Below are 13,679 nucleotides of genomic sequence, written 5' to 3'. Positions count from 1 at the left end.
TGCTGCTTCATACCTAAATGTCCTTTGTCCCTCTCCACGCTACTCTTCTCGTGTTAAATGAATTGCCCTTCACTGAAGATCTACATTTAATAATGCCAAATATATTATCCTTGTTCACATTAGGCAAATGGATAGTCGACCCCAGTTCAAGCGTGGTTTTGATTTAGCGGAGCAGTTTTTACTTATCACTCTTAGAGTGGAGAAAATTCCATGAGTTTAAATCAGAGGCCAGAGATTACATTATCTCTTTGTAAAGGAGCTGAATTTTCTAAATGGACTGTGCTGACATCTCACTGTGGAGATACAGCCTGCGTAATGCATCCTGTTCCAGGATGGAAGGCAAGCAGTACAGAGAAGGAGAACGTGACGCAGACAAATGTGAATCAGCCGCTTAATTTCTGGGTCGCAGCTTCCTGTTTCTAATAGCAAAAAAACCCTATGAAAATATAGCAATTCCAACTGTATTTTATTAGAAATACTATTTCAGTCAAGGCACGTTTTTGAAAATTGACAAAGAAAAAACACTTAAATGATCTAATAAACATTAGATAAATCCAGAAAGAAATTTATTAAAGTGCATTTTATATCTATAGGTCAAAAAAGAAAAAAAAAAGAAAAATTAAGCATTCCACGGAAGAAAGAAAAGGGAAGGATCACACTGGACTAAGGAAATGCCAGGTGTTTATGAAACTCTGAGTCCAGTAGGGACAGACATAGACTCAGAAGGAGGGAAGGGAGCTGGACTTCAGAGTTAAACAAATAAACAGGATACAAAAAGAGAACAGCAGAGATAATGAAGTGTTACATCATATGTGCGAAATCAAAGTCATAATTTCTTCCTGTCAGGAGATTAAAGAGAACAATAAAAAGTAGTGAGTCAGAGCTGTGACAGCTCTCTAAAAGCCACATTAAGCGCAGCTTAAACATTAGCAAGAGTTCCAGTTATGAAATCTAGAGATGAACTGAAACTGAAGTCACCCACCTTGACTGTCATGCTAATAACCACAGGCCATTTTCTATTAAGAGGAAATTACAAAAAATAAAAGCCTCAGAACATCACCTCTCCAGCTTTCCAGTGACAGTGCAGTAGTCTATAATGTTGCTAATAATACCTCACACTTTAACCTTCCAAGAGCTTTACTCTTAACCCCCCAAATACACCATATGCTCTGTCACCAACTTGATAAATGGAAGCCCCATCGGAGAAGATAAATGAGTAATCATAGGAAGCAGAGTCGGCAGATAAGTACCAGATCCTAGGCTTTGGAGTCAGAATTTTGTGATCTAAGATATATTTAAAATTTGAAGAATAATTCCTACAGGAAAATTATTTAAAGGAAAACGTGTACATAATGTGTTAAATTTGAGATTAGTATTTCTGCTTAAGATGGACCCTTTCGAATCCTACCAATTCAAGTTCACATTTGTTATTTTAGGCATCAGACTCCCCCGTTTCTGAGAATGTAAGTGAATGACAACAGCGTTTTTAAATGCCTGGGCCTTTAGAGTAAGTCCATTAAGAAAAAAAAAAATAGTACACACAAGAATCACCAAATGGGAAAAGTTAAGGGAAACAAACAAACAAAACCCTGACGGTGTGGATTCAGTGTAGAACGAAGGCAGCCTGGAGACCATTCAGCTTCATTAACCAGGGATCTGGGCTGTGACCTGCCTTTGGCCTCGCGTGGTACCCCGCCAGCTGCACTTCTCTGGCACAGAGGGTGGTTGGCTATATACTTGTTAGTTAACTGGGCTGGTAGCCAGAGATGTTTCTTTTCCTTTGCTCATATTTCCACAATTGGAGGGACTTTTTCCTACATATTTTTCACATAAAGATGCAGTGTATAATCCACCCACTGTGAATAAATTTAATTTAGCCGTCTTTATGCCTCCTTGATTTCCATCCACTAAAAGTCTACAATTCAGGGACAGATGTGTAAACTGGGAAATCTTCCAGACTTCTTTGTTGTTGTTGTTATTCTACTTGGTGCCGAGCCACTCAACAATATTCCACATGAAACAGGGCTCTTGTGTCGGTAAACATGCCTCCAGTTATATTGAAGGTAGATTTGCTATTCACACCGGGTTGGGGGCCAGGCAAGCCTAAATGCTTGAATTGTCTTCCAGTGCTGTTGCTTCAAAGGGTAAAGGGCATCATGTTTCAGGAGGGGTTCTTTTTTGTTCATTGAGTTTTCTCACACTTGAAATCACATTACTAGGTCATAGTATACCGAGGTATGGCAAATATTTCCACAAATGACATAATCTAAAGTATCACATATACACACAGTATCAAAATTCAATCCATAGTAAAAAGGGAAATTCAGCTTTAAATGTTGCTAACCTTCTGACGATGGTCCTACTCAGTTACAGCTCTAACATCCCAAAAGCTGTATCCATGCTTTTCCCCTAGACTTTTAACAAGTCGCCACTTACGGTCTCCATATGCTGCTCAGCTCACTTACTGGGTGATATCCAGAAGACAGAGTGAATTCCTTTTGGAATCCTTGTTCTATTTCTACTTCACAGGTAGTAGCATGTGCTAAAATCCCTCTTTCTGCACGATGACTGTCAGTGTCCTGTTCTGGCTCAGAAATTCAGATACCAATTGGTGTTTTTAATATTCCACTTGGTACGTGAAATTTCTGTAAAGATGGTTGGTTGTGAGTTTCCAGTTTTACTTCATTGTTTTTTATAGCTTTCATTCCTACCTGTAGACTGGGAGAAAAACGGACTATATTCCAAAGGTTTAGTTAGATAATAATGAGATGCAAACCTGCATCTTTGGGGGCTGTTACTTTTGTGGAATTTGTCACTGTCTTCCACTGTGGCTGGTAATATTATGCTTGATTACAGGGAGACGGGAATAGATCTCTTAGGTTCATCTGACTAAACCTAGGGAGCCTCTGTTCATTTGCTCATAGCCCTCTCTGCTTTTCATTTATTACCTCCATTTTTCCAATTCTGCAGTTGAAACCTGATGAAAGGATCATCAAAACAGAATACGGGCTACTGATTCGAAGTTTGCAGAAGAAGGACTCTGGGATGTATTACTGCAAAGCCCAGGAGCATACTTTTATCCACACCATAGTGAAGCTGACTTTGAATGTCATTGAGAGTGAACAGATGGAAAATACCCAGAGGGCAGAGCACGAGGAGGGGCAGGTCAAGGATCTGTTGGCCGAGTCACGGTTGAGATACAAAGACTACATCCAGATCCTTAGCAGCCCAAACTTCAGCCTCGACCAGTACTGCGAACAGATGTGGCACAGGGAGAAGCGGAGACAGCGAACCAAGGGCGGCCCCAAGTGGAAGCACATGCAGGAGATGAAGAAGAAACGAAATCGAAGGCATCACAGAGACCTGGATGAGCTTCCGAGAGCCATGGACACGTAGTTTTTTTCTTTAATTTAAAGAAAAGAATGCTGTACCTGCAAAAATAGCATCTTCTGTTTTGTACACCCCATATACGAACTCATGAGAGCTTTCCACGGAGTTGTGCTAAGGCAAAGGACCCAAGAACGATAATCTGAATAAGACTATATGTGGTGAATATGGCATAGCAAGGGCAAATAATTCATCTGAACCGGTATTCCGAGAACTAAACATGTACCTGCAAAGTAGTAAAATTAGCCTCGAAATAGGGGCTTCCCATTTGTAAATGTTTTATGTCCTGAGTTTTTGAATTTGTTATGTCCTGTAAATACCTGAGGTCAGCAAGCATCAAGTTTTATATTGTCATAAGGTGCTTTATTTCCCTTGCATGGACGTTAAGGATGGAGTTGACCATGCAGTTGTGCTATATATATGTTCTTATGAACAGATATATCAATTCTGCTCTAGAACTGGCTACTACACGGTAGGAATTGGAAGACACAAATGCACACAGCCCACACTATCAACAGGATCTTTCCCGGTTCACTCTTGGTTCACGGTTTAGGAGTTTGGAGAGGTGCATTATTTCAAACTACAGAGGTTACGTTCGTTGTACTGCAGTGTGATTTACTGAAGGTATAAATGCTCCTCCCAGCATTCCTTATGACTACTTGTCAAGAGTAACAGGTTCGTGGAGAGAAGTTAGTGCTTGGTTATGTGTTTTTAGAATATATGCCGAGCTTTAAAGGGACGGAATGCTTCATAAATATTTTAATAAGACATGGGAAAACATTTTAATAAGGGAAACACCATGATGTATACTGCATCCTAATGGGAAGGCATACAGATGGGATTTGTTAAGAGACAGAAAGAAAGACAGCCATAAATTCTGGCTTTGGGGAAAACTCATATCCCCATAAAAAGGAAGAACAATCACAAATAAAGTGGGTGAAATGTAATGTAGCTTTGGTCACCAGAGTATAAGTAGCTGCCAATTTGTAATCCATCTGTTAAAAAAATTCTACATTATAACAAACTGCTAGCGAAAGTCTGAGGAAAAGTAAATTTTCTAAAAGATCATGGGAAGAATGAACACAGATTTATTTACAACCAATGGGATTTCAGTAGTACTTCCTCTCTTTTTTTCTAAAATTTCATTGTACTCTGTAAATTATTTCCATTTACTGCCTTTATTCTCTCCTGAATATTGGATTATTGGATTTTATTTGAGTGAATAGGAAAATAACAATATATGCATATAGAGAGAGATAGAATTAGGTAGACTAGAGTGGTGGGGAGTGGGGATATATATTTGTTGAATAACAGAACAAATGCAAAAATTTTGACAACGGAAAGGGTTAAATTAACTCTTTGACATCTTTTCTTCACACAATCTTTTTGCATTTCTGAGATTATATGCTGTAATTCAAGTAACATTGCTTTCGTAATTTAATAATAAATAAGCCTAATGCATGTAAAGAAACCGAACTCGCAGCATTAACCTAAACATTTTTCATATTTTGTTAGCACTTTCGAATGTTTCCAATTCGACTTTCCCTCTCTGCATACGTATGGTATGTTTCCTGCCTGTGGAAGCAGGACTCACCTTTCCTTCTTGGAACACAAAACCCTTAGCCTTCTTCTGTTTTGCCTCTTCACGCCCTTTTTAGTGTGAAATGAAAAATTAGTCACTTCCTCACATGGAAGGCAGCCTTTCAGAAAACTGAATAGCAGACATTGCTCGTTTATCATGCATGCTGCATATCTTGAAAGAAGAGCCTCTGAGAACCTGTGTGGTTAAAGGGCACCTTATTAGAGTTCAGTGTCATGTCTGTGACTGACTCGATGTTCAGAACATTCAATCTTACGTTCATTTTATTTGTCTTGCTTACCTATGTCAAAGTAGTCACACTGCTATGTGAGGTTAAGTACCTCTTTTGAAATGATACCGTAAATATTTGTAGGTGTTTCACTATACAGGAAGCTTAAGTAAGTTTTTGTTTGTTTGTTTGTTTGTTTTTAAGGTGAACTAGACACAAACACTCTTTAAAAGTAATGCATAAGAAAGCTGTAGGGAGATCAGGCTAATTGAATATCGTAATGAGAGTGTCTGTAACTTTGGATTCGCTGGGTCTAAATGTTCCAGGAACTCATAGCAAGCTCAAAGCAAATAAATGGGAGCCTGTTTTATTTTTAAGATTTCCTGTATATCAGACAGTCGTGATCAAAGGAGAGATGGCTTTGGGAAAATTACATGAAGCTCAAATGTTAGGATTGACTTCTGTAATAAATTTGGTTTTCATCAAAATACGAATGTTCAGGCCATTTTTTAATTGCTCCTTTTTAATCTTAATTATTTAGATAAAGTTTGGGCAACTTCTTTTACCCTACAGCTAATATTTGGGCTGCTTTAGATCTAAAACATTAACTTATGGTAATTGCTTAAAATGTATTTGAAATATTGAGTAAATATTGAGTGAAACAAAAAGTCATAGAATAAAAAAATATGGACAAAGATTTATGTGTATTTGTAAAGATAGAGGACATCTAAGCTACATTGAATTTTTAACCTTTTAATTGCCCGGAACACTTAAGACAGTGTGAATGTATTAAGTCTAGGGCTGAGACACAATATATACTTCCTCACCACTGAAGGTTTTACCAAAATTTCCTTGAAATAATGAAAACTAAAATTATAGTCATAGTTTCAAAAATGTTTGCTAAGAAATCAGCTATCTATGGAGAGGTCTTAAAATGTCTGCTTATTCTTGGTTTCATATTTTTCTCCCCTGTTTTGAATACATATGTCTTTAACTTGCATATTCTTGCCTGCACTTCATTCCATCTATTTATGCTGCTAAATGGAATTCTGCCTTTCTGCATACATTTACATTCAATTCATTGGGAATTTTGAGAGTTTGCTTAGAAATGAATAGTAATTAATTTATGTAGAAGCTTTTTTTCCTCCAAAGAGCTCAAAGCACTACATTCATATTACTGAATAAACATTTTGGAAAACCAACCAAATTACTTAAGAGATGGAAAAGTAGTCAGAGAAATTCAGAAATTTGCAAAAGCTATAACAGTAGAGGAATCATAATCTATACCAAATCTCACCAATGTTTGGCTAACTGATGCTCATTTTCAATATGCTACCTGCAAAATTGTCTTACTCTTGAATTCTGCCTTTGGTCAATATTTCAGTTCTTTTATGCTATTAAGTTTTGTTCCTGCTGAATTGTATAGACTCAATTAAAAACTGAGTTTACAGTGGCCAGTGACTGTTTTTCAACATTATCAAAACTAAACTTTCAAAGTTTTATGTTAACCACATGTCCACAGAATATTAAGTTGAATAAGAACATTAATTAGACACTGGTATTTTAAACTTAAATATAAGCTATATTTCATATATATAATAAATACAAATGAAAATCAAAACTGAAATGGCTTCTCTTTAGAATGTTACATTTGTCTCAGACAACATGTTGGAAAAGTGATTAGCCTTACTGGGAATGGATAGTTTAGAAAAAAGTGATATTTGAAATGTTTTTATAGAAAGATGTATTTTTCTCAGTAAATGACCACAACATTTTAATAATTTAGCTTACAAGTGAGGTTAAAAAACAAGATTTAAAATTCCAATATTGACAGTGCAAAGATAGGAATATGCACATGAATTATACCTCTCATTTAAATATTTTGTAGTGTAAATTATTTATGGTAAGTTTGAGATAGAGGATTTTTTGGGAAAGGGCAAAAATCTATCAGCTAGTCATGTAATTTAATTCTGGTATTGTAAGTGGTTACCAATCAATTTTCAATTACAGTTTTGCTATTTTGAAAGAACTGTAGTCTTGTAATCTAAAATAATTGAAAATTGTCAAATGTATATTTTGGTTGTATTATATAATAAAACACAAGCATTAGTGTTCTATGGTTATAAACAGAATGTTGGTTTGTGTGCAAGTTTTGTTTTCAAACCCTAAACATGGTAACCGAAATTTATGCAGGGAATTGCATTAAGAATAAGTGTCTCTCCCCAATTAATATAATTATGTAGCTACCCTTTACTGTGATCTAAATTTAGACTTTGGCAGACTGACATAAACATTACTACCGAAGTAACTACTTTTAAGACTTCCAGTGAATACCTTATACATAAAATTTGAAAATACTCACCTATATGTTCAGCCCTATGACTATAATTTATTAAAGGAGTAAGCCGAGGTTTTTGGTTTTTGTCTTATAAAGAAACATCTTGAATTTCTTTTAGAGAATATTCTATTTCTGGTCAATTTGGTACATTTGTGAAAGATAGTTTATATTTTCAAGCAGATAATATATAATACCCCCCCAACCCAGTTATGAAATAACTTGTAGAGATATTGTACAGAAAAATGTCAGGTTTTCTGTGTGCTCTGACAATCTTCAAACATGAGTGTTTACAGTAATGTATAATCCTTGAATGAAAAAAAATTATATATTGGCATTCTTAGTAGAACGTTAGTAGGATCATGTCCAAGTCATTAATATAAATAGAATATAATACAAGCTCAGTCACTGAGACAATTCCAGTTGTACTTGTTTGAATATAGAAAAGTGCTTGAGTGGGGCGCCCGGGTGGCTCTGTGGGCTGAACATCTGACTTCGGCTCAGGTCATGACCTCACAGTTCGTGAGTTCGAGCCCTGCGTCGGGCTCTGTGCTGACAGCTCAGAGCCTGGAACCTGCTTCAGATTCTGTTTCTCCCTCTCTCTCTGCCCCATCTCCACTCATGCTCTGTCTCTCTCTGTCTTAAAAATAAATAAAACATTAAAAAAAATTAAAAAAAAAAAAGAAAAGTGCTTGAGTAATTCTCAAGACAAGAGAAACAAGAGTTGAACATTTAAGTTGAGAAGTAAAAGCATCTATAACCATGTAACTTGTTACCTGCATTAACAATTTTTCTAGTCCAGGGAAAAGTCTTGCCCAGGAAGATGGAGCTGCATATAACTTTACTGTTTCTTTCAGAAGTTGATACACTTTTCCTTGGTGTATATATTGGTACAAAGACACATCTTGGAGAATGTTTGGGTGTACCCAATTAGGTTTAAAAAGCACATGTTCCAAGAACCAGCTTTTCACAATTACATACGTACCCTTGAGAGCCTTTTCCACATGTGCAATAGACATTTTTAAAAATAGTTATTCTAGAATTAGTTATAATAGAAAAAAGGAGAACAATCTATTTTCTACAAAAAGAGAATGGATAAATTGAAGTGTGGTCACTAAATGGATACAGAAATTTAAATGAAAAAATTGTCTGTGTGTATCAACATAGAAAAATCTCAGAAACGCTGTTAAATGAGCAAAGTCAAGGAGTGTAGGAATGCAAGCAGAATTACACTGGATATCAAGTTTAAAGAAGCAAATGATACTGCTTATGGATACATACATTCATATATAAGTAGTAAACATATGAAAAAACACTTCTGGAAAAGTTAAACACCAAATTTAAATAGATTTCCCTCCAAGAAACAAGAGAAAGAGGATATAGGGAGCTACAACTGTTTCAATAATGTTTTGCTTTCTTAAACAACACGTCTAAGCCCAATGTTATATTTACATTACATATATTTGTAGGAACTAGTATATTTAAATGTTAATAATTGACGAAGTTGGGCATTGGATTGCGGTTTAAATATATTACTCTCAATACAATTCTGTGTGCTTGAAATATTTCACAATAAAAAGTAAATTAAGGATCTAAATCTCACAGAACAAATTATTCAATAATAGATTCTAAAGAGGGAGGGAAAGAGAGAAGAGAATCAGATATAGAAATATTAGATATTCAGCCATCATAATAGATGCAGCTTTCCAGCTCCAGTTACTCTTACATTACGGACTTTCTTGGACACCCTGATTATTTTTAAAAAACGTGACAGCTAGGACCTTGGTTGGCCTCAGGGACCCGCGGATAATGTCTAGTTTTCAAAGCAACACCTTATTGTTATGGAAATGCCTAAGGCATCTAGGATATGGAACTATATGCTTAATATGCCAAAAAGACTCCAAACAGCTGAGTTGGCCTTTCTTGGATTGGACACTGTTCAAGGTTGATATTTAAAATATAGAGTTCCTTCTTTCTGGCTTGCATATCAAAATTATAAACCAGCTTACACCCTTTAGGTAACTGAAGAAGAAAGAGAAATATTTATATCTTGCAAAATGTCTTTAAATGGTCCCACAAATCATTGTTTTCTGTAGAAAGATTTTATATTGATATAACTTTCCTTTTTAATTTACTATGGATGTTTTGTTTATGTGTAGAGATCGGCCAAAATTCAGCCCAACATTTTTGCCCTTTACCTATTCTCAATTTCATTGGGTCCTGTTAGTGAGGGATTTGTGTATTTAAATATGTAATCGCAGGAGTATTTGGGGGTATATTCAGAGAGTATTAATTTAAAGTATGTCAACCTGAATACGAAGAGAATAAAACCAATTTACCAGATGGGAAGTTATCATTTAGAATCAGGAAAAGGACTGCTTCATGGGCCCTATCCCTCTAAGCTTTTAATATATTGAAACAAGTACGATTGTGTAATTATCTTCAATTATTGAATTGTGTTATAAATGTAGCCCTTTCATACAGATCATTTTGACTACGGGAAACAAATAAAAAATTAGAGTCACCTGTTGTAATTTGTGTTGTTCCTCTAGTCTTAATTGATATTTGGAAGCGGTCTTAGGCTTCAGGGGCCACAGGCAAAGTTAAGAGTGAGAATTATCGTAACTTACTCCTGTGTGAAAACCATAGAAAGCTGGACAAGAAGGCAAAGGGCTGATTATTAGGAACTTTACGATTCACACGGATAGAGATTTCATCCTGTGGCCAGGGGGAGACACTTTGGTATTTTTAAGCAGAGAAATGACAGAATGGTATCTCCATTAAATTTGCATACGAGAAATCAACGTAAAGTGAAAAATGACCTCTTGATTTCCATGCGTTGCAACTGGGTGGATGACAGTTTAAAAAAAAAAAAGAGAGAGAGAGATAGTAGTCCTCACCCCCACTTTCCCTGGTTTTAATTACCCTGCTCAACAGCTATTCAGAAGTAGAGGATCCTCCTTCTGACCCACCGGCAGGTCACTTGTAGCCAAACGCTGCGTCGCAACGCATGTCTCCTTCACCTCACTACACCTATTCCCGCGGGCGTGTTGCCGTCTCCCGTCGTCACGAGAAGGGTAAGTACAGTCCAACAAGATATTTAGAGAGACCACATTCACATAACTTTTGTTACAGTAGATCGTTACAATTGCTCTATTTTATTTGTGCTGTTCATCTCTTACTGCGCCCAATTTATAAACTAAACTTTATCATAGGGATGCATGTAGAGAAAATAAGAACCGTGTACGTGACGTTCAGTAGTATCTGTGTGTTCAGGCATCCACCGGCGGTCTTGGAACCTATCCCTCACGAAGAAGGGGGTTGGTCACTGAAAAGGTTAGGGTGGAGGTCATGGTTTCAACATTAAACACCAAGTTTGGGATGATTTGAAAGAGTGTCGGGTAGGCAGTTTGAAACATGGGCTTGGTGCTCAGAAGTGAAAGCTGGGATTGTTTGGTGGTCATGGTCGTAGAGGACGGAAGCAAGGCAACCGGGAATGCAGTGAACATAAGCAGACCTGGGTGGTCAACTTGGAGCCTACATTAGTGTGATGTGAACTTGTCACTAATTTGTCTGTATCTTAATGAGATATCTCTCAGGTATCAAAAAGTTTACAGAATTACGGATTTTCCTTGTTTCTCCCCCCAGAAACTAAACTGCTTGAGGACAAAGTCTGTATTCTTAGTATTTAGCAGCCTTTAGCAACTGAAAAAGAGTTAAACAAGTGTTGTGAAACGACCAAAGAGTTTTCCTCAAAATTATTATGATTCTTTATTTAAGGAACTGGTAAGAAAAAAATTCCACCAAATGGAAGCATTTTTAAAAATTCCTACCCCATGTGCTTCTTTTTAAATCAAATTGGTAAATTGATGAAGGCCCATTTTCATTTTGAATGTTCTTCTGTTTTAAACAGCAATTACAAACTGGTGTTGGGTTTTTTTCTTTGATTCAGGTGGACTCAATGCCACAAACTACGAGATTTAAACTGATAGAAAGAAGGTCCATATAATTTGTGATGGATGGTTTGTTTAAGCGCAAGGACTTTAAAGAGGTCTTTAAAGAAAACTTGAAAGGTTTAAATTCATAGCGTAGTCAAGAATATAGATTTCTCTGACAGAAATTCTTTGGTAAATAGCATTTTATTTTTGCCATAGTATTTTCCTGTTTGATTTACATGAAAGGGCATCTAAGCATTAAATGAAATCTTCTTGGGAAAACATTCTACTAGACCTTTAATATCAAGTGCTGAATGAAAGCAAACCAAAGTTTTAACATTGTTTCTTTATCCATTTTGGCCCCTGTTTATATTGTCTAAAAATGTGACTGAGTTAGGTATACTGGCTACATTTACACTTTATCTCTTAAACAGCAAAGTAAGTTTCTGTCACTTAGAACTATTAAGATGCATTACTTAAGATGCATTATGAATTTTTTAAAGTGAAATACTGACATATGAAAGTTTTGATTTTATTTTGTTAATGTTTTATTTATTTTTGAGAGAGAGAGAGAGAGAGAGAGAGAGAGAGAGAACCAGGAGGGAGGGTCAGAGAGAGAGGAAGACACAGAATCTGAAGCAGGCTCCAGGCTCTGAGCTGTCAGTGCAGATCCCAGTGTGAGGCTGGAACTCACGAACTGTGAGATCATGACTGGAGCAGAACTCAGACGCTTAATCAACTGAGCCACCCAGATGCCCTGAGAGTTTTGATTTTAATTTGAATCCAGGAAGATGTAGGTAATTTGCAAAAAACAGCTCTTAAATTTCCCATGCCTGAAAAAAAAACAACCCCCCCCCCAAAAAAAAAGAAAGGATTCCTAGCTTTAGCAAGAACTATTTCCTTTCTCTGTGATTATATAAAAACAAAAACAATGAACTACAGCCCTCTCTTTTGGACATAATACAAATTAAAGCTATTTGTAAATGTATTTATTTTATAAATCAAGCGTACAAATGATCTAAGTAACAAAAATATAAAAGTAATTATTTTTGAGTATGTAGAGACTCTGTTGTCTGAGATTTATATGATATAGATGTGTATCTGAGGAATCTAAACACGAACTCCACACCACACACATTTAGACAACTGTCAATTGTTTTCCACTGTTTCTTACTGAGAGAGCTACTAACATGGGTAAGTGGTTTGTGGTACCTCTTGCCAAGATGGTGAATTGGATAAGGTTCCAGTTTATCCTTTTTCGTGTCAATATAATGGTGTGAGGGGAGATGGGGACCAAAGGGAAATAAGAGTGTGCTCTACTCGTCTCTTTCTGGTGGGGAGATAAAGATAAGCATAAGGAATCAGTAACAGTGAATTGGCAGGATTATATGTCTTAAGTTAAAGAAAACCTCTATAGAAATTAAAACAAAACAAAACAAAAAAACTAGGCTCAATTCCAAATTTAACATGGGCAAGAGGGGATTATAGTTAAGAAATGGAGTGAGGGCCAGTCGAAAGAAAATTACTAAGAGGAAACATCATGGATAAGAGGGGATTCTGGTTAAACCAACTTAACAGGATTCTTGAGGAAGTCAGCCCTGGGTAATGAGATAACATCTAGGGATGGTGAAGGATGAGGAAATGATCGGATATCAAGGGTAATCAGACATTGAGGGTGGGGGATCCTGGATAAACTGACTTGACAAGATTCTTTTAAAACTGGGCGATGCAGGTCCTACAGGATGGACTCTGAAGCCCAAGATCAAAGTCTAGTTGAGAAGAGGGTTTAGAGGGGCCTAACTAAAGTTGGGTGAAGGAGAGAGTCTTTGTCAGTTTGACATCCCAAGGCCCAAGAAGGGGGGTAGTGGTAGAGGATGGAATACAGATGTGCAGCCTCGGGTTTTCACATGTTTATGCTAGGGGCCCCTTGAAGGTCAGGAAGCAAATAGAGTGACTCATGGGACTGATGCCTGATGCATCCATTTACACTCTTGTTCCAGCTCTGCAAATATAATGGACTACCCTAGATTTGGGGATAAGATACACAAAGAGAGTGGACTTGCATGAACCAATGAAAACAATGTGTTTTGAACGGTGAACTATAATCAGCTCAAGCCTCCGTAGCTGAGATTAGGAGGAAAGAGAAAGAGTATTGCGTTTGAGCACACCAATAGGACACAGTAGCTACTGAACTGCTCGTCCGTGGGAAAATCT

At 36.7% G+C, this 13,679-nt stretch overlaps 1 protein-coding gene across 2 annotated transcripts in view; it reads left to right on the top strand.

Annotated features, from left to right (window-relative positions):
* Nucleotides 1-10,043, top strand: part of SEMA3D (semaphorin 3D) — a 200,159-nt gene extending 190,116 nt beyond the window's left edge. For both annotated transcript variants that reach the window (XM_060632365.3, XM_060632363.3), the window contains exon 18: nt 2,971-10,043. In XM_060632365.3, coding sequence (XP_060488348.1) covers nt 2,971-3,396 — 426 coding nt within the window. In that variant the 3' untranslated portion in view covers nt 3,397-10,043. The remainder of the gene's footprint in view (nt 1-2,970) is intronic.
* Nucleotides 10,044-13,679: the final 3,636 nt, after the last annotated feature.

This window comes from Panthera onca, chromosome A2 (genome assembly GCF_046562875.1).
Source record: "Panthera onca isolate mPanOnc1 chromosome A2, mPanOnc1 haplotype 2, whole genome shotgun sequence".
Taxonomy (NCBI): domain Eukaryota; kingdom Metazoa; phylum Chordata; class Mammalia; order Carnivora; family Felidae; genus Panthera; species Panthera onca.
Note: the sequence above shows the minus strand (reverse complement) of the source record. Positions and strands in the feature narration are given on the sequence as shown.